Source organism: Trichechus manatus, unplaced genomic scaffold (assembly GCF_000243295.1).
Source record: "Trichechus manatus latirostris isolate Lorelei unplaced genomic scaffold, TriManLat1.0 scaffold00008, whole genome shotgun sequence".
In the NCBI taxonomy this organism is placed as follows: domain Eukaryota; kingdom Metazoa; phylum Chordata; class Mammalia; order Sirenia; family Trichechidae; genus Trichechus; species Trichechus manatus.
In genome coordinates, this window is record NW_004443944.1 from 32,267,063 (window position 1) to 32,294,561 (window position 27,499).

Below are 27,499 nucleotides of genomic sequence, written 5' to 3' on the forward strand. Positions count from 1 at the left end.
AACTGTCCACCCAGTGCACTCCTATTTGTACTTCAAAACTCAGCTCCGACACCCTAGAAGCCGAAGCATCTTCCAGTCAGCCAGTCTGGTCTCTGTATGTTGCACACATACCCTGTCTGTCTGTCTCCCTCACTGGTCTTTGGGCTTGGCCGGGAAGGGGCCCAGTCTCATTCAGCTGCAGTAGGCGCTCAAGAACTGAAACGGTCGTGTTGATGAGAAGTACTGACCAGCAACATATGATTACTTTTAAAGAGGGAAAGGATTTTGTCCTCAGTGAAGACTGTGAGGGGGTATGTGGGAGGCAGAAGGCGCAGACACATGCTGCCTTTCTGGAAACAGAGCAGGAATTCGGTGCCCCCCTGGTGGCTGAATTCTACAACTGTTCTCCACCTAGCCCAGGGGTCAAAGCTCTGCCCAGCGCTTTCACTCCTGACACCTCATCTGCTCCTCAAACAATGCCTGGCAACCCATTCTTTTTGAAGACCACCACCGAGGTTCTTTGTTCTTCGAGGCTCAATCCAGTTACATTTACCATGACTGCTGAAAGACCTGGCTATCGATCAACTGATCTGCACTGAGATTGTTACAGACACGTCTCGTGCATGCCTCAAGGCCAGCACACAGGGGAGTGTTTGTTGGGCACCTGTGACAGGCCCGCCCCTGCAGAGTGAGCCAAATGATTTCCTGGAACCACTTTCTTCTGCCTGATGGGACTGCCTCCTGGGGAGCCAGTCTCCTTGCCTCAGGGCAGTGTAGGACAAGGAAATGCCTGGGTTCAAGGACATACACCAACACCCCAAGGCCTTAGGCAAGTCGAATCACCTCTTTGAACATCAGTGTCCTCATCTGTAAAACGGAAATGCCCTCTGTCTCATGGGCTGCTAAAAGTAGTAAAGACAATGTATAAAAAGCACTACGCACAATGCCTGGCACACAATAGGTGTTTGACAGATGACAGCTGTTGTGATTATTATTACTGCTATCACTGTTATAAAAGCAGCTCTGGTAGGCCAGTTTAACTTCTTTGCAGTCAGATCCAGTCTAAGTCCCAGCCCTGTTGCTTACTAATGTGGGAATTGTAAGTTCTTTCACTTCTCTGAGTCTCAGTTTCCTCATTGGTAAAACAGAGAAAGTCCCTGCTTCACCTACATACTTAACACAAAATGAAAGTACCACAAACAGAAGGGCCTGCATAATCCCAGGTTATCCATAGAACTGCTATTACTTCCTACACTGGAGGAGACCTGGTGGCGCCAGTGGTTAAGCGTTTCACTGCTAACCAAAAGGCTGGCAGTTCGAATCCACCAGCCGCTTCTTGGAAACCCCATGGGGCAGTTCTATTCTGTCCTGTAGGGTCACTATGAGTCGAAATCTGCTCGATGGCAATGGGTCCTACACTGGAAAGTAAGGTGGCCTTTAATTTGCTTCACACTTTCTTCTTTTAAGCAAGCACTTAATGCTCTCAGACTCTGGGTCCAGGGAACACATATGGCGCTAAATTCTCAGCCACTTGAGCGGCCCCCAGAGGGGCAGCTCGGTTTGCCCTTAGTCTCTTGACTGGTGGTTTGGGTTGCTGGTGCCCCTGGCGATGTACGCCCAGAGCTGCAGGTACACTGATGAGTACCACATGCAGACACGTTTGCCCGAACGCCAGCTCCTGCACACAAGCAGGTGTATGCACACAGGAGCCCACATATGCTGTCCGCGTGTCCATACACAGGGAGGGGAGCACTGGGGGATTCTGGCAGTTCTAGCACATTCGAAATACTCGGTGAAAACTGGGAAGGAGTGTGTGATGTGCAAGTGGGGTCAGGTTCCTATATGATGGTCACGGAATATGCCTCTTCACAGAGTGTATCTCAGTCTGGTCTGTTATTACACACTAATCTTGACTGTCTCACCAGAAGTTCTGCGGGGACAGCCTTGCTCACTGCTGTCTACCCAGTGCCCAGCTCAGGGCCCAGCACAGGACTAGAGCTCTGCAAATGTGTGTGGAGGTTGAATCTTTCACCAAACCCTGGGCTGACCCAGTGTTGCTGCTTTGGAATTGCCCAGCCTAACCCCCTTTCCCTTTCCCAATGGATAAGACTGTCAGTTTTGAAATATTTCCTCCCCCTTGCTCCAGGGAAACCCTTTTCCACCCCTTGTGCCACAGCTCCCCCCATGGCAGGGTCACCTGGAATGACGATATCTCCAAGTCCCAGCATGGCAAAGTTGTCCGCTTCGAGGCCCTTCTCCAGCAGATCCTGGGGGAACACCACTGCAAGGGGAGGGAGGGGCGTGAGGAGTCTGGTGGAGCCCAGCCTACTTCCACTCTTAGCCCCCGCTGTGTGGTCTGAAACTCCCACACTTGTAGATCTGGCGGGGCATGGGGAGGCCAGAGGATGATGACAGGCTGAAGGGCAATGTTTCCATGGGGAATCACAGCTGGGTGGAGTGGGGAGGAATCTGTGATCATCTAGGCCATAGGTTTTGATGCCTTGAGATATGACTCACATACCATCCACTTTTCATAGGTATGGGACCCTTTGGTTAAATGGCACTGATCTTAAAGCCCATCATATGAAACATAAGGGAGCCCCATGTGGTGCTGGTATCTAATAGGGTTTCCTTCTCTCTACAACAGGGAATGGACAGATGGTGGCCCTTGCTCTGAAGCAAGGAAAGCCTGGGCTACAGGCTTCTTTCTATATTTGCAGAGGGGGAAACGGCCACACACCTGCAAAGTCCTCACATAAAGCCCCTTATTCAGAAATCCTGCTGGCCAGCTTGTTTGGATAAGTACAAATCAGAGAGACATGCCACCCTCTGTGTCCAGTTATGTAAAAGGCAGCTGTAACTGGATTTCATCCACAGCACCTTGCCAGCAGGAGAGCACAGCAGTTACGAGCGGGCTTCAGAGTTAGATTGCTTAGGCCTGAACCCTGGCTCTGCCTGTGACTTAGCGCTGGTTATTTACTACATGCTCTTGATCTGACTTTTCTCACCTGCGAAGGGGTTCTAACAGAACTGATCCCACAGGGCTGTGGTAAGGATTAGATGATTGGCACACACTGTTAACTGCTACCCATTCCTTCTTTATCAATCCAGTCCTGATTTTGTTTGAGGCAGCCTTCCTGCCCCGGTGATGGATCAAGCCTGGTCTAAGGCTAAGCCAATCAGGACAATCCTGTTCCCTGAATTCCTGGCTTTCCTTGCAGCTAGTTCTGGCCAATGGGGTATAAGTGGAAGTATACTAGGGATTATGGGAAAGCTTTTGCTTCCCTCATAAATATACAGACGCTCCTGTCCTGCCTCCTTCTTCCTTCCTTGAACACACAGGGCACAATGACTTACAGATTTCCTCATTCTCTCCTCTCAATTCTGGTACCGTTCAATTCTGACTGACAGAGTATGGTCTCCACTTTACAGATGTGGAAATCAAGGCCCAAGGAGGTTAAGTCTCCTCTTCAAGGCCACACAGCTAGCAAGCGGCAGAGCTGGGATTCAAGCCCAGGCAGCCTGACTCCTGCATACATGCACTTAACCACTCTGCTATACTGCCATGAGCTCTACAGTTAGCAGTAAAAGGCAATGGGCCTTCTCCCCAACCCACAAAACAAGATTCCAAGCACCGGAGGCCGAATATGAGTGTCACTTCCCTACTCAGAGCCCTCCAGTGGCTCACCACTGCCTACTGGGCTGCATCCAAGCTCCTTTTCCCCAAATCTGCCCTCTGTCCACCTCTACTTCTAGCCCTCTTCCCCGCTGCTCCCCCAAACTCAGCTACAACCCCCGACTGGTTCTCTGCTCTCAGGACCCTTCGTGCATTTTCCTGCCTCCAGCCCTTGGCTGAAGCTGTACCCTCCTATTCAAATACCCATGGTGTATTTACCACCCCTGCATGGTGGTAAATGCTTATTCATCCTTTATGATCCATTAGCTGGGTGCTCTGGGATCCCAGATGCCCTGGGCTCACCCATCAGAGCACGTGGGGAATAGCTGTGGCTCTGGCTTGCCCAGCACCCCATTCCTTTGCACTTTGTTTGGTGGCTGCTAATTCACATAGTCTGCTCCCAGACAATGGCGAGGGCAGTGACCCAGGCCTGTTCATCGTAACTCTATCTCCACGGTCGGAGGATTGGCTTATTACCCAGCCGGGCCCTTTGATTTATTCAAGCTGAAGATGGGAGAAAATTGCTTTCTTCTGGGGTTGCTGAGCTGGGACCGTAGAATTTTGGAGCAGTTTGTGGCCACGAGCCCCTCTCGGCTCACGGAGATACCTGTCTGTGGGGGTGGAGGAGGAGACTGTGGGAAAGAAGTGATTTCTGGACTCTGTGAGGCCCACTTCACCCTGACTGCCCACTGCCCAGAGCCAACGCGCCCCTGGCTCTCACTGCTGACTGCCTCCCAGCAGCATCCTTCCCTCCTCCCTTGCTACTGTGCCCGACTGAGTCTGTCTCCCTCTCCGAGCCTTGGGATCCCAGGAGATGATTCCTGACTAGTCTAAAGCTTAGACTCTAAGCTAATCATGGTTTTCCCACCTGCCCTGCTGATGACTTGGGCCTGTGACCCAATTCTGGCCAGTAAGATGTAAGGGGGGGCTGCAGGGGGCTTTGGGGAAGAACATTCCTACCCTTTCTGCCTCTGGACACAGCTATGTGGAGAGTCAATGCTAGGAACTGTGGCAGCCATCTTGGGACCGTGAGGGGATGAGCTTAAGGGACATGCAAACAGACTGAGAATGGTGGAGTGCGAAACTGAGGTGACCCTGGTACTTGGTGATTCCATCGAGGAACTAATTAACTCACCTCTAAGCCACTCTACCACTGAGCTTGCTATCATGCAAGATGACAAAATTTCCCCTTGTGTAAAGACTCTTGTAGTTAGATTTTCTAACACTTATAACCAATGGGTACAACTGAAGAACAAAACCAAGGCCGTGGGAGAGGTGTGAGACAGTGCCCGGCACTTAGGTACTGTAGGGATCCAGTGAGGAGAGCTTCAGGTCTCAGAGAGGACGCCGTGTCCCTCATCACAAGCTGGGTTGGTTAGACAGCCACTCTCTGTCTGCTCCCACTCCAGTTCCTCTCACAGCACACTGCACTGTGACCAAGGGGCCCGAGATCAGGGCCTGAGCAGAGGGGTGGCTGCTGGTGGACAGAGCCAGCAGAACCACTGACGAGAAGACGACCAGGATGGAGAGGCACAGGAGAGCTTGGAGGAGGAAGAGGCATGTGGAGGAGACAGAGAGGTACTGACCAAAACAGGGGCCATGAGGGGATGAGCCAGTTGGGAGGAGGGGGGCATCACTTACATTTTATCGGTGCCTCAAAGGACTTGGCCACTGTCACCATCACATTTGTGCCAAATACCTATAAGGAGAAGAGAGGAGTCTGAAGGGTGGTGGGGGGCCAGGTGGGAAAGCATGCTTGTGTCTGGTGACAACTTGAGACCCATCGGGAGTGGGGTGGGGAGGTGGGAGGGGCTCCAGGCAGATCTGAAGCCGAGGTTAGGTGGCCACTGACCTTGGTCATATGGACACCTCACGTGGGCTCCCAGTTCTGGGAAACAAAGAAAGGCCTTTTGAGGAAGTCTGGAAAGGGTCTCTAAGCGGCCCAAGCCTGGTAGCCTATGTTTGTTCAGGGTTCTACCCTTCTCAAGAGATGAAATCCTTCATCACCACCCACTTAAGGGGAGAAGAGGCTGTCTGGGGACAGGAAAAGCACCTGAGTCAGACTGATCTCTGTTCTGCTCACGCAGCGAGCCCCAGGCAGTGTGCAGCTCTTGTGGGGCCTACATTTATTAGCATTCTACCACCCTGCTGGAACCTCTCTCACAACTCCCTCTATGGGGAGACACGGGAGTAAGTAGAGCCACCGTGAGGATGACATGAGCACCACTGAAGGCACTGACACACAGAAGGCTCTCAGTGGATGGTGGAATCTGCTCTCAGGCCCCATTTCACAGACAAGGGCAACTGGGCCCAGAGAGGACCTGCTACAGGGTTCCACTTCTAGAAAGCTGACTCCATCAGACTGCTGTCTCTTGGGGGCAGGAGGGTGCAGGGTGCCCCTGCCTGACTCACCCAGAAGACGTCGTAGATGAAGAGTCCACCCAGCAGGATGCAGCCAGTGCTGACGTTGTTCAGGTGCAGGAGCTCCACCCCGTTGAGGGAAAAGGCCAGGCCAAAGAGGTTGTTGGCAATCCAGTGCTACGGAAAGGTGGGGGTGAGGCCAGCCCACCTCCCCGCCCCCCCCATCCTGGCTCTGCCCCCCTCGACCAAGGCCTGGGCTACTCACCTTCCTCAGCAGGTACCAGACGCCGACGATGCTGCTCAGGCCCAGGCACACCAGGTCCTTGGTGTCAAACTCATAATTGATGATCTCTGGGCAGAGAGGCCGGGTCAGTCCACTCCCCGGGGTGGGGCTGCCTCCCACCCCCCATCAGCAGAGGAGGGCACAGCTGTGGGCACTGTCAGAGGCCTGCAGGCTGGGGGGCTCAGCCTTGGCTGACCCAGATGGGTGGGAGTTTCAGGATGGTGAGAGCTCACTGGAGCCACCTCAGCCTCCAACTTCCTAGAGGAGGGAACGGAGGCCCAGAGAGGAGACGGGCCTGGCACAGGTCAGTGGGAGGTGGTCCGTGGTACTGGGAGCACAGGCTCTGGGGACAGACAGACCTGATTTGAATCTGGGCTCTGCCACTTGTAGCTGGGTAACCCTGGGGGAGGCAGTTCCCTCTCTGAGCTTCCATTTCCTCATCTGTAAAAAGGGGATAACAGCACCCACCTTATAGGGCTGCTGTGGGGAGTAATGGGATGGTTCTTACAAAGCGCTCAGCACAGGGCCTGGCACACAGCGGAGGCCCAATCAGTGCCAGCTGCCACTGCTGCCACCGAGCGCAGGCCTTTAGCAAGGGCCCAGTTCATTCTGGAATCTTTCTACTTTACCATCAAAGGAATCAAAAAGGGTGCTGGCAGCCCTATTCCATTGGAAGAAGAGGAAGAGGATGGTGCAAGATGGAGGCCAGAGGCCTGGAGAAAAGGCAGGGGGAAGTCCCTGAGGCTGCTCTTGAGGGAAGCCCTGAGGGAGACATCCTGATGTTAGACCCACTCTCGACAGACTGCCAATTTCCAAATAAGGAGGCCTGGAAGGTGGCAGAGGTTGCCCAGGGGCACATGGTGAAGTCACCTCTTTCAGATTCCAGTGTGTCGCAGACTGTGGCTTGTCCCCAATTTCTCTTCCCTCCCACCTCTGTGGAAACAGAACCCTGATGGTTTCTAACTGGATGAGAGGCCAACTAGCTAACAGCCACGTCTGCCAGCTTCCCCTGCAGCTAAACGGGTGCGTCTCTCCTTCCCCTCTGGCTGGAACGCGGAGTGATAGTATGTCAACTTGGGCCCCCATGAGCATGGCTGAGCATGAGACGGCTGGAGTTTGGGACCCTGAAGATTGTGGTGTCGAGTCACCTTAGCAAGTTTCGACTTTTGACCTTTAAAATTCAAGAAACACTGACTGCGCACAGGTGCGCTAGAGATGCAAAAAGGAAACACACCACGTCAGTGCTTTCCAGGGACGAGGCCAAATGCGACAGGCACCGGTAAGAAGAGCCATCCATTTGCAAGGTTAGACTTTCACAGGAGAGAGAAATGCCTTCCATTTGGTCAAGCCACTGACACTTCCAACTAATCCACAAAGGCCAGGCTTTCCCCAGTTCCCTAGGGTTTTCATTTTTTTTTAAAGCCGTGGAAGCCTTTTTTTCAAATCTTATGTGGGACAGTAGTCACACTAAAGACATTCATGATCCAGTCACGAGGGTGCATGTTTCCTGGGTGCTGACTGTGAGCCAGGCCCTGTGCTACTCGCTTTCCACACATCCATTACTCACCAGTCTAGGAGCATCCCTACCAGGGAGGTATGAGATTATCAATTCTATTTTACAGATGAAACAACAACAACAGCAACAAAAATCCTTGCAGCTCAGAGACAGCTACAGTTTCTCGGCAGTGGCAGAACTGGGACAGGAACCCAGAAATGAGATTCTGGAGCCCACCTTTCCCATCACCTGCTCTACTGGAGAGCTCCAATGTGGGAGAGGCCAGGAAGCGGAGGGGAAGACACCCAAGGCCCAGCCCAGGGGAAGTGGGCAACACTAACCTTCTTTGTTCTCCCCAGAGCCCTGCGTGAAGAGCAACTGGTACTGTCGATTTGGGAAGTTGGCTGGAAAAAACTTATTCATGAAGGGGCTGAAAGGAAAGACAAACAGGCTGGCAAATAGAGCCCTCGTGGGCCATCGCATCCCCAACACCCCACCCAGGCCCCATTTGCAGTGATTCTCTCCAGGCACCCTAGCAGGCACCCTAGCAGCTGCCCCAATAGGTAGGCATTACTGTTCCCATTTTACAGGTGTAGAAATGAAGGCCCTCAGAGAGTAAGTGATTTGCCCAGGATCATACCGGGAGCCAATATCTGAGCTGAAACTTGAACTCTGGTCTCTGGACCCCTAGTAAAGAACCCTCAGTCTTGACTCTTGTTACCAGAGAAACACAAAGCAGACACAGACAGACTTCCATGTACAATGCAGCTTTTAGAAGAGCAATGGATTCCAACACCTGGCCCATGAATTCCTTGTATGATCCTCTGGAGACCACAGGTCCATTTGGAAGAGGATGGCTGGCCCACCCTGCTTAAGCTCTCCCATCCCCCTCACTTTTGCCAAACCTGGACAGAACACTGGCCTTGGAGTCCAACAGACAGGCTCAGAACCTCACTCTGCCCATACTAGCTGTCAATCTGGTGGTAATAGAGCCCTCTGGGCAAGCTGCAATGTCCCTGTTTTGAACACTGGACCTTGGTATCCCTTATGCTGCCTGTCAAGAATGCATATTCCCAGACCCCCTTCCAGACTGCCTGAGCCTGGCCTGATGATCACTCCCGACCCCATAACCTACTACACACTCAAATTTGAGACTGCTGCTCTCCAGCAACAGGTCAGGCTCAGCTGGGCTCGACCGCCAGACGAGGACACCTTCATGTTCACTCAGGACCAGCCTGGCTTCACCTTTGGAAGCATTCTGATTACCCAGTACACTCCTCTTCCTGGCCAGGTAAGGAAGATAGACTTTCTTTTCTGGGCCCTTCTTCAGATCACAATGAGCAACAGGGCCTCTTGGCTCAGCCTGGTCCCAGGGGTGGGTGTATTGTGGAGTGGCTATGAACCTGGGCAGCCCAGCCCTGAACCCTGCTCTGCCATGCACCAGTTGCGTGGCCCTGGGTGAACCACTTCCCCTCCTTGAGCCTCAGTTTCCTCACCTATATGCAGGGATAAAAATACCACCTGCCTTGAAGGGTTGCTGTGAAGATATGAGAGAAGGCAGGTAAGATGCCTGGCCCAGCACTGGACCCAAAGCAGGTACGTAGGAACTGTGAGCTTCTGTCACCAAGACACTCTCTCATTCACAGCCTGAGCTTGAAAGTATTATTACATCGGATCACATTAATAATGACTAATGAGGCAGGCAGAGCCCTGGTGGTGCAGTGGTTAAGAACTATGGCTGCAAACCAAAAAGGCTGGCAGTTCGAATCCACTAGCCGCTCCTTGGAAATCCTACGGAGCAGTTCTACTCTGTCCTATAGGTTCACTGTAATTTAGAAATCGACTCCGCAGCAACGGGTTTGGTTTTTGGTTAATGAGGCAGGCAAATCCAGGAATGGTCCTCCCAACTGGGACAGGCAAACTGAGGCAAGCCAGGGAGGTAGCCAGGTGACAGCAGTAAGGGTAAGGAAATGGAGCTCTCCTTCTAAGAACCCAGGGCTTGCAGAAAAAAGATGTGGATTCAAGAAGCATCTCTGGGTCCCCATTTCCCCATGTGTCAACGAGCCGATCCCTCTGCCTTGCAGAGCTGGGGTGTGAATAGATAGCAGGCTTTCTAAACACTGATGTAGGAGTCACAGGAGGGCATTGGTAGCGGCTTCCGGAGCAGGGTTCTGAGGAGGCAGGAGGCAGAAGATAGGATGGATGAGGCTGGATGCTACTTTCAGCTCAAGCCAAGCTACGTGGGGGTGTCTGAAGCCAGGGAGTGTGTGCAGATATGGGTGGAGGCACAGAGAAGGCCTGAGGAGCTCAGCCCTTCACCCTAGCCTGGCCTCTTCCTTAGGAGCTTGGTGCTTAGCTCCCCTGCCAGCAGAGGGCAGTGGTTAAGAGCACAGACCCTGGAATCAGACCTCCTGGGTTCAAATCCCAGCTCTGCCACTTATCAGCTGTGTGACCCTGGGAAAGTTGCTTAACTTCTGTGTGCAACTATTACCTCATCTGGAAAACCATAGAACTTTTCTCACAGTGTTATCAAGAGGATCAAATGAGTGCCTGCACACTGTAAGCTAAATAAGGTTTCTTTAACTGCAGCTTCAACTTCAAGTAGGAAGTTTTAGACTGACGTCTTTGTTACCCCGAGAGAGGAGGGACTGCTGGGTAACACAAGGAAAGACTCAAGTGACCCAGCTAGTGTGCCTGTGAGCTTGAGGGCAGAGCCCTGCATCACCTCCACAGCCCTATGCCAGGCCTGGTGCCTGGGAGGCTTCTGGTAAATGCTTGCCGAACGACTGAATGCCAACTTTTGTGGTAGGAAGAGTCTCTGGCCCTCGATGGCTCACATCAAACCTAAAGGTTACTGCTTCCTGCTGAGAAACTATGTCCTGGTGCCCTTCTCCCCTGGGGGTGGGGGTCAGTGTAACTGGTGACATGGCCTCCTTCTCCTGGGGCAGCAAATTTTGGCATTCTGGGCCTTTTTCCCTCTAAAGGTCAGCTGGGTGGGGCATGAGCTCAGAGGTGGCAAAAATAAGCCGAGGTTCCCTTGGCAGGGAGGAATCAGGATTGCGGCTTGGGCTCGTTTGAGCCTTGGTGACTGAACAAGGTAAAAGCAGGCTGTGCCTTCCCCTAACACCCCAACTGTGGTGTTTTACCAAAGAGGCCTGAGGTGGGCTGGGGCACAGTGGTGGAGGTGGATGGGATCCTGAGACAGCCTTGGCCTGGGGCTGACACGGCTTGGTGCTCAGCTCTTTCCAGGGTTCAGCACGCCTCTGCTCTGCAGATTCTCAGGAGACTACAGGTCTGTTTGGGAGAGAGTGGCCGGCCCACCCTCCTTAAGCCCCCTCGTCCACCTCATTTTTGCCAAACCTAGACAGAACACTGGAGTGAGACAGATAGGCTCAGAACCTCACTCTGCTCTTAAGAAAAAAAAAAAAAAAAACAAAAAAAAAACAACCCAAACTCTTTGCCATGGAGCTGATTCCAACTCAAATCGACCCTACTGGACAGAATAGAACTGCCCCATAGGGTTTCCCAGGCTGTAATTTTTACGGAAGCAGACTGACACGTCTTTCTCCTGCAGAGTGGCTGGTGGGTTCAAACTGCCAACCTTCCAGTTAGCTGCCAAGAGCTTAACCACTGCACCACCAGGGCTCCTTCCACTCTGCCCTTACCAGCTGTGAATCCTGGTGGTAACACAGCCCTCTGAACCACAATGTCCCTGTTTTGAACCTTTGGACCTTGTTGTTTGCATCCTGAGGAAGGTCTGCCCCTAAGTTTGTGGATATAAACAGCTCATCTAAATTCTAGCAACACTGTGGAATTTTTTCCATTGAGAAACTATTTAAGACAACTCAATTTACTTCTTGGATTGACCTTCTAAACAGTATGATTAAATGATGCCCTCCTTCCTCTTTTTAAACTAAAATTCTTTTCATAGGAGTCAGCTTCTTTCCATGTAAATTTTACAATAAAGATTTCATTCATCCAACAGTTTTGGGTCTCTGATTTTTTTCTGAGGACAGCTTTGAGCACAGGGAGTAGCCCTCTGCCCACTACCATCCACTAGTTTTACAAGGTCCAATTTTTGTTTTTTAAAATTGTCCTCTCATGCCTTTAATAGTTGGCCCTATACTTGCGATGCCCCTCCTAAACTGAGAGGAGACTGCTGTGCATCCTGCCACACACACCCTGTCAGAGCTAAGCACAGGGGTCCAGGGAAAGCATGGGCCAGGATAACCTGAGGTCCCATTTTCCCAGGCCCAATTTTCTGCCCTAAATTTTGTCAAGAAAATGATTCTTCCTGTCAATTTTTTAATCACTAATAAATTTCTACCACGTGAAGTTTTAGGTTCTGTTGGTTTTATTTTCTGTTGATAATTTCTATCAGTAAAAATTATGAATTGGCTAAATGACATACAACAGTTTCTCAGCTAACCCATGAGAAATTTGGGACAAAGTCCCTTCGCTATTATTCTAAAAGGAAAAAAAGTCTGGTGTTACCATGACAGGTTCAAAATGCTTTGCTCGGGTGCTGGATAGAGGGCAGCCCTCTCCTGCAGGGCTGCTGGGGAGATATAATGAAATAATTCCTCAGCATACTGCCTGCCAGTGGCTTTCAAAATATACTGGGTTCTCTCACTCTGAGGTTGTGGTTGGGCTATGAGGAGAACTGAGGGGTCTCTGGCCCCTCACAGACGCTGGGGCAGGATGGGTTGGAGTTGGGAGGAGGATCCTGATTAGCATGGAGAAAGGAGGGGACCCAGTGTCTGGAAGTGACTGTCCTTCCCCACCCCACCCCTCCTTGTGACAGGAAAGCCCTTTCGTGCGAGGAAGGGTGCCTGGGACTACCGTGATCTTCTTGCCAGCTGCAAGTCACTTAGGTTCTCTAGGCTTTCTAGCTCACCTGATCCTTACTAACCCATATGAGCAAGGACTCTTTAGTATCTCCATTTTATAGGTGAGGAAACTGATGCTCAGAGAGCTTAAGTAACTCACAGAATTACAGAGCTAACAGCGCCAGATCCTCAGCCCAGGGTCTTGACTACCACATCATCCTGCCACCATGCCTGCAGGAAAGAAGCCAAACCCACCCTGGCTTTCAACACCTCTTGTGAGCAGATTCTTCTCTTCACAGGCTCTGGGAAGATCCTGACTATGCCTTCACTGTGCACAGCCCTTCCGGTGGCTGGCCTGGCCTCTCCCTCCTTGCACCTCTTCCAGGTTTCCCACCCTACAACGCTGAGTTCAAGTGGCGTTCTCTCCTCCTGGCCTTCCCTGGTCTGCTGGCCTCCTCATGGCCTATGAGTGGTTCTCAGCCCGAGGCTATACCACCGAGGGGTCAGATGGAAACATGCTGGGACCTTTTTGGAGTTGTAAGCTAGGGGTGGAGGTGGGGGCACAACTGCCATTTGGTGAGCAGGGCTAGAGATACCAAATATCTTATATGGGACAATCCTGTACAATGGAGAATTGACGTGTCCAAAATGCCAGCAGCAGGCCCCCCGATGAACACTGGTCTAGACAGCTCATCCCCACTGAGCCAACTGGGTTTCTTCGTGACTGTGCGGCAGTGGGAAGAGCATGGGTTTGGGGCCTCAGAGTCCTGAGTTTGAATCCTGGCTCTGCTGCTTATTGGCTGTATGATCCTAGCAAATTTCTTAACCTCTCTGAGATTCAGTTTCCCTGACTGTACTATAGGATTAAAAGCAAAACCTGACCTTATGGGGATATCTGGCAGGTTAACACAAATAATAATATTTATAATAACAATGATAGCTAAGCTACTGAACACATATTAAATGCCAGATACTGTGCTATGAGCTTTCCATACGACCCTATGAGGAAGGTACTATTATTATTTTCCTCTACACTCGGGTGAGGAAATTCAGGCCAGAGAGATTAAGTAACTTGCCCCTGGTTACAGGGCTGTTAAGCGGCAGAGCCTGGATTCAGAGCCAGGTAGTCAAATTCCAGAGCCTGCACTCTTAACTTCTCATCATCCTGCCTCTCTCTCGTTCTTCAGGGAGACCATGTGTAAAGAGCCCAGCTAGGGCTTGGCGCTCAGCAGGCAACGGTAACTGGTAGGTGGCTCACCTCAGTGCTGTAACAGCTAACATGGCCCTTCCTGTTTCCAAATAACTTCCCTAACAACCGTGGTGGTGGGAAACACCCACCACATACTCTCATCATTCCCTGTCAGGAAATTGTGGCCCAGAGAGGTTACAGTTCTTGTCCTAAGTCACCCACATGTGACATAGGAGAAAAGATTCCCTTGGGTTTTACAGCCAGGATTCAAACCTGGCTCTGTATGACGCCAAAGGTCATGTTCTCATCCAAGACCCTGTACTGGCTCCTGAGAAAGATGCTTCAAATGCTGCAGAGAGGTGCCTTCTGACCTGATGGTGTGGGACAGGGCCAGGATCCCCAGCACGAAGAAATACATGGACAGCAAGAGGTTGATGTACTCCTGGGAGAATATCTGAGGCAGAAATACAAAGAGAAACAGGAAGTCAGGGTTGACAGTGGCTATGAAGAAAGCAGAGTCCCACTTCTCTTCTGGAGGTGGTCATAACCCTCTGGAGTTGGGTGACAGTCTCAGAAAGAATCTCAGACAGTACTGGGGGCCTTCCTAGCTTCTGTGGCTGTGGGAAAAAAGGAGGAAGTCTCAAGCCCTCAGACGCACCTCTCAAAAGAGTGTGTAGGGTCACGCCTGTGGCTCCATATGTGGAGACAGGCAACTATGTCTGTGCCTGTAAGACACGCAAACCACTGGGGTGTGGGTCTCTCCCAAGAGAATCATCTGAACCTCAGAAAACTCACTCATCCAAGTTTCCTTCTCCTTGCTCAAAAAATCCAGTGAGCGTCCCTCCAGAGTGGTCACCAAGGCCCTGAGCATGCTAGTTATAAGTGACCTATGTGCCCTACTCCACTCTCACATCGTGCTCTTCTGGGCGGCTGCTCCCACAGTGAGGGGGGACGCTGGACAGTAGGCCCTGACAGTTGCCTCCTGATCTTCAATTACTGTTAGGAAAAACTGAGAAATGTTCTTTCACAATGCTCCAAGGAAACTGTCGCATGTTAGTTCTGGACTCTGCGGGTGCCGCATTGCCCCTGAATTTGTTACTGTGACACCGAGAGGGAATAACATGCTGCTGGGCAGGGTATAGGGACACCAGCCACCCTGAATTGGGCTTTGATGGAACCCGTTAAAGGCCTGTCTGATCGCATTGCTCCCTTGCTCAAAGCCTCGACAGCTTCCCTCTGCTCTTCTGAATGGAGGGTCCATGTCCTCGCCTCAGCCTCTCAGGCCCTCATGATGGCCTCTGCTGCCCTTCTCAGCCTCGGCTCACACCACATTTGCTCTTGTTCTCCAGAACGCAGCCACACAGGCCTTCCCGCAGGGCCTTGTTTGTGCCACATTCCCTCATGGGCAGCTTGGGCACGTGCTCTTCCACTGCCTATGATGTTCTCCTCTCTTCACCTGGACCACCCTACTCATCCTCCAGTTCTCAGCTCAGAGAAACGGCCCTTGACATGACCCTTCCTCATTAATTCAGCACATAGTCACTGACTGCCTGCTAGGTGCCAGGCACTGCACTTAACACCAGGGATACAGCAGGGACTAAGGCAGACAAGGGCCTGCCCTCATGTGCTTCATGTGCCAGCGAGGGGACAGACTCCCAGAAGAAACAAACATATACTGCCAGGTGATGATGGATGCTAAGGAGAAAACCAAGGCAGGGCAAAGAGACAGGGTGAAGGGGGAGTGTGGCAAGTTTAGACAGACGGTCAGGGAAAGCCTCCTGATGAGAGGACACTGGAACAGAACGCTAAGTTAAGTAAGGGAATAGGCCATGTGGGTATTCAGGGGAAGACCATCTGAGGCAGAGGGACAACCAAGTGCAAAGGTCCTGAGGTGGGCATGAGTTTGTGTGTTCAGGGAATAGTGAGGCTTGTGGGCCTGGAGCTGGGAGAGTGCCAAGAGATGAGGCTGGGGAGGTAAGAGGGAGCCAGACCCTGCAGGGTTTGTTTTTATCTGGGTGAAAGGCCCGTGTTGGAGGGTTGAGGGCAGGGCTGTGGGGGGATCTGATGGCCTGAGAAGATCCCTCTGCTGTTGTGTAGAAGAAAGCCTCTAGCAGGGCAGAGTGGAAACAGAGAGCCTGGTGAAGAGGGTACGGCAGAGGGAGGAAGTGGCCTGGACTGGAAGGAGGTAGGGGAAGCAATGAGCAGTGGTCATTGGGATTCTATGTCTGTTCTGGACTTGGAGTTGCAGGATGTACTGAGGGGCTGGATGTGAGGGCTGAGAGAAACAGCAAGGAGGATGACTTGTGAGTTTATGGCTGAGTAGCCAGGTGGATGGAGTGCTGTTGTCTGAGATGGGTGACTCGAGTAGGAATAGGATTCACCCTTGGGTGGTTCTTCTAATGAGTTTTTCTGGAGCTTCGGACCTCGACTTCACGGCACTTCTTAGACCTGTAACTTTCCACTTATCTAGGTGATTATTTGGTACCTGTCTCCACCATTTAATAAGACGCTCGAAGAGGGCGGGATGAGCCATCTGTTTTTCTCACTACGGTGTCCCCAGGGCCCGGCACATAGCAGATACTCACTAAATATTTGCAGAATAACTGAATGAACACGTCAGCAGTCTGTATTGTGACTACTACAAGAAAAGGACCCATGGACATATTTCACAGGCATATGGATTGTTTTGTGGTGTACCTCTCACACATGTTCTCTCTGTGTGAGTCTTTGGGACTAATTTCTTTCTGGTTTTGACTGTGTGGACTAATTTCTCTCTGGTTTTGACTGTGTGGACTATGAGAACCCTGCACCAAGCCTCACCTTCCTTTTTGCTTTGGCTGCTGGCAAGTCAGAGCCACGCCTATGGCCACCATTGGCAAGAGTACAACTTTTCAGAGCACGGGGTCTGGATACTGTCCTTACCCAAGGCTTCATTTTTTATCCTATCTTAATTTTCTTCTTCACCTCAATTTCTTCTTCTATTTGTTTTTCTTATGCTGTTGGATTTAATTTTTATAAGCTGCCTCAAACTGAGCAGTTTTAAATGAGGTGGGATAAAGCAAATGCTACGATTTTGAGGAATGTCACGAACTCCAGTGCCCCAACTAGCAGGAGGAGAGGAAAGGGGCTGGGAGTGAGCCACTGTGGTGAGCCCTTCTTCTATTAAACTGACCAACCAGCTGTCAGTCTGGGGTTCGGGAGGAGCCTGGTGGCTGCGTTGTTTAGGCAGCTGTCTTTCAGAAACCTCAACATGGACGCTCTTGCAGCACAGGGAGGAGGCACACCCTGCCCTTCTGGCACAGGGTATGCCAGGGCCTGGGATTTCTTTGCTCAAAAGAGCTGGGGCTTAGCTGTCTGGAGAGGACAGGCTGGGCAACAGATGTCTAACGCCTTAAATAAAAACACTCACACCTTCTGTGTCAGAAATTCTTTTTTGGGGACTCTAGCCTAAGGAAAGAATCCTAAGCACATTTTTATGGTAGAAGGTCTTGAGTCAAGGGACTGGGTGTGTATTCCTGGCACTTAGCACACTGGAGACTTGAGAAATAGCTGCCAAAAGCCGAGTGGGGGCAATGGACTAGATGTACACAGAGCAACTCAGACATCTCAAAAGTCCCTGGGAGGGGAAAAGAAATAAGGAAATGCACAGCACAGTTCTATTTATGGAAACCAGACTCTCCCTCACACACACAGATGCACTAACACCATATATTTTATAAGGAGACATACATATCCAAGAACATAAATCAAACGTATGAGAGCAGGTGCCTCTGGCAGAGGTAAATGGAAGTGGGGATTCAGGGTGCAGGGGAAGAAAAAACTGAGGAAGGGGGCCTGGCATGGACTGATGGTGGTATGCTATGAACAAAGGTATGTGATAAATTCAATTCTGCACTCCAGGTCCAGGAAAACAAAAGACAAAAAATCTGCTTTAAAAAAAAAAAAAAAAATCAATGAACACCCAAGGTTTTTTGATGCACTCTTATTTATAAGAGTAAAAATCAGAACACTTCCTGTTTAACATGCGTGTGACACTGTAAGCAAAACTGCGTGTATCTGCTCGTTAATTCTGAAGCCATTAAAAAGGGTATTTCTGACCTAGCAACGAGGGAGCAATGCAACAGGAAACAGACATTAAAAATTATGTTTTGACTCACTTGCACACTGGTTAAAAACAAAAAATTCTGATGACACCCAGTGCAGGTGAGAGTATGGGGAATCTAGCACCCTCCTAACTGTTAGCAGGAGTGTAAACTGGTACGATCTTTCTGGAGGGCAATTTGGCATTATCTATCCATATTATAGGGAGTCTCTAGGCGGTATAAACAGTTATCATGCTTGGCTATTAACCAAAAGGCTGGAAGTTCAAGTCCACCCAGAGGTGCCTCTGAAGAAAGGCCCGGTGATTTACTTCTGAAAAATCGGCTATTGAAAACCCCATGGAGCACAGTTCTACTCTGACCTATGTGGGGTTGCCATGAGTTGGAGTCCACTTGACAGCAACTGGTTTTTTAAATCCAAATCGCAAATGGAGATGTTGTTTGAGCTGGTAATCCCACTGAAGAGGCACTTGAAAATGTGCCAAGATACGTACATGATGTTCACGGCAGCAATGCTGTGACACCCAACACTGGACACCTAAACATCCCTCAGCGGTACATCTGTAAACCAGAGCCACGAGCAGTGCTTAAAAAGATCTGACTGGGTTGACATAGAAATGTCTCTGTGGTAAGAATCATGTCTGATACATATATTTGTTTTTATATTTTATCATAAATGGGGTATATGGGTAACAGAATGATTCACAAGAAACTGTGTTGGGGAGAGGATTAAGGCTCATTTGCACCTTTCCTTAAGGTTAAAAAAAAATTTAAAAAAAAAAAAAAAAAAAAATCATGTATTTTTAAAATGTAAACTAAAAGTTGTCCTTGAGAACTTTCAGTGACCAGGAGAAAGGTACTTATGATGTACTATCCAAAAAAAAAAGATGTAACATTACAGCTATAATATGACCATTATTGTGCAAAAAATATGTTTATTAAAAGCCTGATAGGAACTATCCAAAAATATCAATCTTGAGTATCTGTGTTATTTATTTTTCCTCTTTTGATATGCTTTTCTTTAGATTTTCTGCATGTATTACTTTTACGATCAGAAAGTAGTATAAGTTATATTTAAAAGAAAATGTTTGAGGAGAGTTTACAGAAACATGAGGAAATGCTTATGATGTTATTAATGTGATGTGGCAAAAGCAGCTACGAAACTGAATACACCACAGGGTCACAGCCGTGGAGAAACCATGCATGGGAAGAAGAGTGGAATGACACACCTCCAGAGGGAAACTGTGACTGTCTCTGGTAGAGGGGTTTTGGATGACTGCTGTTTTTCCCTTTTTACTTTTCTGTGTTTTCCAGGGTTTCAACACTGAGCCTGTGTAACTTTTATTGGGAAAATAAACCTCGATAAATTAAAAACAAAACAAAAAAAGCAATTAGTATGATAGACGTGTGTCTGAGACACAAGCTGTACCCCATCCCAACATACATACTATGGTGAAACCCAAACTGATACCACAAAAACAGAATAAAAAGCTACACGGAGGGGAAAAAAATAAAGATTGGTGGGAAAGTGTCCCCAACATGAACAGTGGTTGTCTCCGGGTCGTGGGTCAATGATTCATTTTTTCCCTGCTCTTTATTTTCTATAAATGAACATGCATGGCTCCTGTGATGGGAAAAATAAAATAAACTTACTTAAACCAAACAACATAACAGGTAGCAAAGGACTTACTTTGAAAAAGAGGTAGAGCCCCAAGAGCGTGCAGCTGGCGATGATGGGGAAGCGGGCGGCATCCCGGCTGGTGATCGTCTCGGGCATGTCTGAAGGGTTCTAGAGAGAGAAGAGAGAAGAGGTATTCTAGAGGAGAAGAAGGGTGCCGACTGAGCAGGGGCAGCAGGTCAGGCTTGCATGGGCAGGATACTGGTGAGCATTTGACGCTCCAATAGCTCATTCATCTGAAGAGGGGAGGTTCCATTAGGCGTCTCAGATTCCCACAGTTGCCTGCCTCTGGGGCTTTTGCTGTTCCGTCTGCCAGAGGGAGCAAGATGCTCTGCGCCTGCCTGCCAATCTGTCACTGAGGAGCTCTGGACCTCAACGGGGACAGCCCAGGGAAGACCCAGAGCCCGTGTGATCTAGCTGGGGAGAAGAGCTATCACACAGGTAGCTGCGATATGTAATAATGGAAAGAAAAACTGGAAACTGGTGACAACAGAGCAATCCTAGACCTCATGAGAACTACTTCCAATTTTCTTATGGCTTAGTAAGATAAACTGATCAATTTTTTATCCAGTAGGTAACGAATATTATGAACAGAAATAAACCAACATAAAACAAAACTGACAATCCTGAAACTGCATATGGGAAGATCACCAACGGACAGGGGAAGCAAATCTTGACAAAACTTAAGAAAATTTGACCGGTAAAACTGAATATGGTAAAAATAAAAGCCATGATTAAATTTACAACGGCCGATGCTGCAGTTGGCAAGAATACAATGTGGGCAAAGAGCTGACAGAGGGTAAACATTTACATGAAAAAGAACTGAATGCAATCGAGATAATTTCCATATTATAAAAATGGAAAAAACTGGAAATGGAGTACAATGCAACATAGGAATTAAACTGGCTTCATGGCATTCATGCCAAAAAATACTTTCTTAATGAAAATTCATCAATGGTAGTCTATTTCTGGTTAAAATTTGTATTCAGAAACACAGAGTCAAAGTTTTCAGGATCACAATGTTCTTCTACGTGCACCCTGCCCGCAGCTAGGCAAAATCCGCAAGGGCTGGGCTCAAATATCACTGGCATGAAGCCCTTCCAGATTTCCCCACGGGACAAACCTACTCCCCAAATACATTTTCCATTGGTTTATATATTTTAAATTCTATTTCATGTCATAGCTACCAAAAGTCCTTGCAATACCACATCAGCCTTCTGCTCCTGCCCACAACAGCCACAGGCTCACCCCAGGCCTGAGATGCCACCACCGCCACACCTTTGGATCAATTAAGGCATCAGTAACCCTGGGAGACAACATCATTCATCTGTGGAGTCTGAGTAGATTCGGGCTCACAGCTGGCTCTTAAAAACCAACAGGAAAAAATATGTAAGGGGGAAGCTGTCTGGTTAGGGTAGATGTGGGCCAGTTAGCAGTGGAGAGGCTGATGGCGGGGAGCCTGAAGGCTGAGAAAGGTGCACAGCCAAGAAGGGCCCATGCACAGCCAAGAGAAGGGCCTGCCACTGGCCAGCAGGGCTGAAAAGGCCAGAAAGCTGTCCTGGTTGGAAGCTGTCTTGATTTATGAAGTTGATCCTGTCACTTCCCTAATAAACTACATAACTGTGAATATGGTCTGTGAGCCATTGCAACAAATTATTGAAGCCAGCAGAGAAGTAGAGTGCTGTATGGGGGATGGCTAGTGTCAGAAATGGTGAAGAAGTTGGGGAGTGGAGGTATGTCTGACCTCCACCTCATAGGAACCACCTTTGTGCTGATCCTGATTTTTATCCCTCAGGAACTTAGGTGAGATGAGACGTTAGATTACAGTGCCCTAGGGTGGAAGGTTGCAAAAGGGGACTAAGATGGGAGCGTAGGGCAGCCAAGGTCATGAAATTACCACTAAGAGGAGGTGTGAGGAACTGGATGCCCACACACCCTGGGCTTCAGTACAAACTGGCTGTGAGGTATGGAACCCCTTTTGCAGTGGACAATATGGGGGACAATTAAGGGCTGACCAGACTAAGAGGCATCACCTGGAGCCAGATGTTGACTAAGCCTCAGGTGGCCCGTGGTGAGGCCTGGGAAGATAAGGCTCACTGGAGATTCCAGGGTTGGAGAGTGCTGACATTCTGCTCTTGGAGGAGGGTTGGGGACAGAGAAGTTCTGTTCTGAAGAACACCCCCCACCCCCCTCCAATCCTTGTCCCAGCTAAGAGGAGCCACAAAGAGAGAGAGGAGGGAAAGGGAACCTGGCAACATAAGAGTCAACACTGATTTCTCACCAAGATACTGTTATTTAAAAGTGAACACTGGTTTCTATTTATTGTTTGTTATTCACAGTTTGCTCCATCATGAAACTGCTATTTACTGTTTGTTATCTACTTTAAAAATTAAAATGGCTTTCACTATTGCCAGTGCTCGACTCAATCGGATGAGACAGATGCAGCATCCAAGGAGGGAGTACTGCTACTCGGTAGGGTCCTGTACACATGCAGCAGCGCGCTGGCCCAGCCTCTTGGGTAGGGCAATTCGGCAGGATGCATCAAACCGTAAGGAGTCCCTCTGTGGTACAAAGAGTTAACACACTTGGCTGCTAACCAGAAGGCTGGTGGTTCAAGTTCACACAGAGGTGCCTCAGAAGAAAAGCCTGGTGATTTATTCTGAAAAATCAGCCACTGAAAATCCTATGCAGCACAATTCTACTGACACACACGGGGTCACCATGAGTTGGAGTTGATTCTACAGCAACTTTTTTTTTTTTTTTAACATCAAATTGTAATTTGCACATGCCCAAGGATACAAACAGAAGATTCACAGAACAGGAACTACAAATGGCTCTTAACCAAAGGGAAAATGGGAATGGCAAAAACTCACACACTTGATAACATACTAGATTGGTGCAGCTGTGGGGAGGGGTACTCTCCCACACTGCTGACAGGAGAGCAAATGGGTCTTCCCGTGGAAAGCAATATATGTCAAAAACACAAATGCACATACTCTGACAGAGCAATTCCATTTCCGGGAGTCTTTTCTACAGATATCATTCATATGTGTGCAAAACGATTACTGTGAAGTATACTCAAGGTTAAGGAGGCCTCGGTGGCACAGCAGTTAAGCGCTTGGCTGCCACCCGAAAGGTTGGTGGTTAGAACCCACCCAGTGGCTCTGCAGGAGAAAGACCTGGTGATCTGCTCCCTAAAGATTACATCCTAGAAAACCCTATGGGGCAGTTCTACTCTGTCACATGGGGCTGCTATGAGTTGGAATTGACTCGATGGCACCTAACGACAGTATATTCAAGGTTATTCACTGCTCTGTTGATGGCTTGAGGGGTGACTGAGGTAAGACATTTGCTGAGCTTCAGTTTACTCATTTACAAACCAGAATGACACTTTCTAGCCTTACTCACCTCTAAGAGTCAACAGGCTCAAACCAAATGAGGCACAGGATGTGACGAAGCCTGGCAAACTGTAAAGTGCTGTTACCTTCAAGGGACTGTGATTATCAGGGAGAGGTGAGTGGGGAGGCCCTGAACCAAACCCCAATCCATACGGCTGAGGTGGCCCAGGCCCAGGGCTGGAAGGCAGCCCCCTTGCCCCCATCACCACTGGCAACTCTGTGTGAGTCACTCTCTGGCAGCTTTGCGGAGCGATAGAGGCAGGTGGGTGAGCAATACTGACACTGAGAGGTGGGGTTTCCTTCCTTCCCTCTTCTCTCCCAGGTCTTGGTTTCTGCTTTTGGCAGCCATGTGCTGTGGGACTCAGACAAGTTCCTCACCCACTCTGTGCACATCCAAAAATTCAACTTGTATCCTGTGTAGCAGTACTGAGTACAAAAGTGAATTAGTTCACAGGCAGGGAGGCAAGGACTTTTACATGTGAACAGACTGTTGTAGTACAGTGACGTGATAAAACAGACACGCATACTAATGTGATACACAGTATGAGCCCCAAATGGCAGCTGATGTCAAAAAGCCCAGTCTCACTCTGACTTCTACTTCTTCCCAGCTGTGAGGCCTGGGGAAGGTTATTTTCTCTTAGAGCCTCGATTTCCTCAGTTGTAAATGGGTTGTGAGGATTCTGAGATTCTGGCCCAGAAAGTACTTAGCACTGTGCCTGGCACACAGTAACCTCTCAAGCTGTATAAACTGTTCCTGTATTATTATGTACAAAGGACTCATGTGAAAGAAGACAAGACATTACAGGTAGTATCTACTTAGGAGGGGGTTCTGTTTCAAAGACTCCACTGTAAGTCGGTTCTGATGTAAGTCGAATGCCTCATTATTTTCAGTTTCTATTATTTTTTTTATTGTACTTTAAATGAAGGTTTACAGAGCAAATTAGTTTCTCATTAAACAATTAATACACATACTGTTTTGTGACATTGGTTGCCAACTCCACATGTCAACACTCTCCCCTTCTTGACTTTGAGTTCGCTGTTACCAGCTTTCCTGTCTTCTCTGGGCTGGTGTGCCCATTTAGTCATTTTATGGGCCTGTCTAATCTTTGGCTGAAGGGTGAACCTCAGGAGTGACTTCAGTACTGAGTTAAAAGAGTGTCTGGGGGCCATACTCTCGGCATTTCTCCAGTTTCTGTCAGACCAGTAAGTCTGGTCTTTTTTGAGTTAGAATTTTTTCCTACATTTTTCTCCAGCTTTGTCTGGGACCCTCTATTATGATCCCTGCCAGAGTAGTTGGTGTACTTTCCATTATGACTGCCTTTTATGATCAGTGTCTTTATAAATCATAACGCTGAACATCTGCAGGCGAACATCTGAGAATAACGTCAGCAATCACGCACTGCAACAATGTATGTAGTACATATTACCAATTATAAGATATACAACAAACAAAACACAGATGGTCATAAGCGCGGTTCATCGTAACTCGAATACTTGGGAAGTGGGCGAGTGTGAGATGTGCCACCTAAGCAAGGCCTTGAAGGTCGAGGACAGAGTCTGGGAGTGCACCAGAGTAAGAGCCAGACAAGTGCAGGCTGAGTTGAGGATCCGCTCTAGGTACTAGGAACGGAGGCGCATACCAGGCAGAGGAGCACGCCCAGAGGCACCAGGCTGTTAAAGCACACGCTGGACGCTGTGGTTTCCCGACAAACCAGTGTTAGTTAGGGCTCATTTCCACATACTCCTCTCAATCCAGCCCAGTGCCCTAGGCAGGAAGAAACACTGTCCTTAGATACCAATCCAAGGCTGGTCAGATGCTCCACCATACAGAGTACTCTGGTTGCCTCTGTGGGTTACTGTTATAAATAACCCATGCTGCAACGTTGAGAGTCAGAATGGGAGACTTTTGAAATCTGACCGACAATAAATAATAGTAAAAATGAAAACATTTAGTGAGAGTTTTCTATGTGCCAGGCACCATTCTAGGTGCTTTACATGATTCTATCCTCACAAAAACCCCATGAAGTAGGCACTTTTAATAGCTCCATTTTACAGATGAGGAAATAGAGGCTCAGAGAGGTAAAATAACTTACCTGAAGTCACAGAGCTGGTGAGCAGCAGAACCAGGATTCCAAACTGAGGCAGTCTGGTTCCAGAGCACAGACTCCTGGCTACTATTCTCTAAACTACCTATACTTTGTGTTCTATTGAATGTGCAAAGTGAGTTAGTATTCTCTACCAATTCAATTCAGCTGTCTCCTCCAGGAGCATATCAGCATTCAATCTAGTTGGCCGATCACTCGTCTGTTTCTCCTTGGTGACTGTGAGCTCTGGGCGGGCCGGACTTGGCCTTCTTTGTCCCTGCACCCCTGGTAGCCAGCCCAGCCCAGCCCAGGCACAGAGCAGGCATCCAAACCCGTTGGCCAAGGGACTCTATACCAATCTGATGGGCAGCTACTGTTCGGGCAGGGATTCACTCCCTTTGGGGAGAATGAACAAGATAGTGCTTCCTCTATTCTCCCGGTGATGTTGAGAGACATAGGTCTCTGGCAGGAAAGGCACCACTCTAATGCTGTTCCTCCCAGACGCCCTAACACAAATGCAACAAACAAACAAAACACGTTGCCATCGAGTTGATCCCGACTCATAGCAACCCTACAGGACAGAGTAGAACTGCCTCAAATGCAATAGCTACTAAAACACAAAACATAATTGGGGGGGGGAGGGGGGCGGGACTGACACAAACAGAAGAGATAAATTTAGCTTCCAAAGACATTCTGGATGTTCAGTTACCAGGTGGAAGCAAAAGCAATAAGGGAAGACAGATGCCGAGCTTCTAGTCATTGGCTCAGCTGAGCTTCTAGTCATTGGCTCAGCTTGAGCTCTGGGAGTCCTGCTTCCAGGCCATGCCCTAGAAACGATGTGGAATTCACAAATCCTTCTGTTGCTCTGTCCCAGCTGAAGATCTCAGGGTCTTCTCCCCTCACTTCCATATTCACTTACTCAACTCTCCATAATTCTGCTCCCTAAACTTCTCAAGCCCCCCTCCCCAGGTCCTTTGGCCCCCACTGCTGTCTTCACCCCGATCTGACGCCTGCACCAGCCTGCCTGCTGTTCTCTTACCTGCCTATCACCTACCCTTCAGGGAGCCCTTCTAAAGCCTACACCCGATCACATCCCATGCCTGCTTAAATACGTCCGGAGAACGGACTACTGTGCGGCTTGTACACAAGAACCGAGGTCATTTCTGGTGACAGTGTAAACGGATATAACCTCTATGGTGGGCAGTTTTGGTAAAACATATCAAAATCCAAAATGCACATAGCCTTTCACCAAGCAAATCAAGTTCAAGGAATTTACCCTACAGACAAGCGTGAAATGACAAACGTGTAAGGACATTAGTTTCTGCATAGTCTGTGCTAGCAAAAGATTGAAACAGCCTAAATGACCAGTGGAGGACTCTAAAACAGGGGTTCTTAAACTCGAACACACACCTTGGGGCCTCGTTAAAACGCACATTGCTGGGCCCACCCCCAGAGTTTGATTCAGAATTTGCATTTCTAACGAGTTCCCACGTGATGTTGCTGCTGCTCATCTGCGGACTTATGAGAACCACTGCTCTAAACAAAGGGTGGGATAGCACACAGCTGTTAAAAGGGAACTTGAATACTATGTACTGCATGATTTGATCTCCAACACTTAAGTGAAAAAGAAAGATGCAAAAAAGGATGTACACATAACAAAACAAACAGTTCTAAACAAAAATGGAGGAAAGCATAGGCTTAATTATTTGGGTGGTACAAACAGTTAACATGCTTGGCTGCTAACTGAAAGGCTGGATGTCCAAGTCCACCCAGAGGTGACTCGGAAGAAAGGCCTAGTGATCTACTTTAGAAAAAGTAGCCATTGACAAGCAGTTCTACTCTGACACACATGGGGTCGCCATGAGTCAAGAGTTGACTTGACGGCAACTGGGATTTATTTGTAAAACAGGCAGAGATCTCTCTAGATGGAGATCTGAGAAACAGGTAACACGGGCTGCCTCTAGGGAGAGAAAGTAGGCAGCTAGGGTGGGTGGGAGACTTCCACTGTGCACCTCTTTGTACCTTCTGAATTCTGTACCACAGGCATGCGTTGCCTACCGTCCCTGCCAGAGAAGAATGAGGCAGATCTATAGGTACTGACGTAGAAAAACGACCAAGATTTATTGTTAAATGGGGGAAAAAAAATCAAGCTGCGGAGCCATATGTACTACATAACCTCATGTGTATAAACAGATATATTTTTACAAGAGTAGAACGTGCATGTGTATATACATATATACTCTTACAAAAATAAAAATATATATGTATACATAAACAGGCACATACATAAAGTTTGTCTACAGAAAAAACTGTGGAAGGTTACACACCAAATAGCAAATTGGGTTACTTCCAGTGAGTAGTGCCTTGTTCAATTTTTTTTTTTTTTGCCTTGTTCAATTTTTTACAAGTGTGTAGTATTTTTGTAAC

General features: G+C 48.8%; 1 protein-coding gene and 1 non-coding gene across 2 annotated transcripts in view; both read right to left on the reverse strand.

The window, feature by feature from the left end:
• HM13 (histocompatibility minor 13) overlaps positions 1-27,499 on the reverse strand; it is a 42,715-nt gene that overhangs the window by 11,884 nt on the left and 3,332 nt on the right. The window contains exons 2-8 of the mRNA XM_004370478.3: positions 19,603-19,701; positions 14,184-14,266; positions 8,136-8,224; positions 6,282-6,367; positions 6,068-6,193; positions 5,297-5,354; positions 2,177-2,260 (exon numbers count right to left, since the gene is read on the reverse strand). Coding sequence (XP_004370535.1) covers positions 2,177-2,260; positions 5,297-5,354; positions 6,068-6,193; positions 6,282-6,367; positions 8,136-8,224; positions 14,184-14,266; positions 19,603-19,701 — 625 coding nt within the window. The remainder of the gene's footprint in view (positions 1-2,176; positions 2,261-5,296; positions 5,355-6,067; positions 6,194-6,281; positions 6,368-8,135; positions 8,225-14,183; positions 14,267-19,602; positions 19,702-27,499) is intronic.
• Positions 11,885-12,024, reverse strand: LOC111819268 (small Cajal body-specific RNA 11). The gene has a single exon (XR_002823001.1). It is a non-coding gene; the product is annotated as a small Cajal body-specific RNA 11 (non-coding RNA).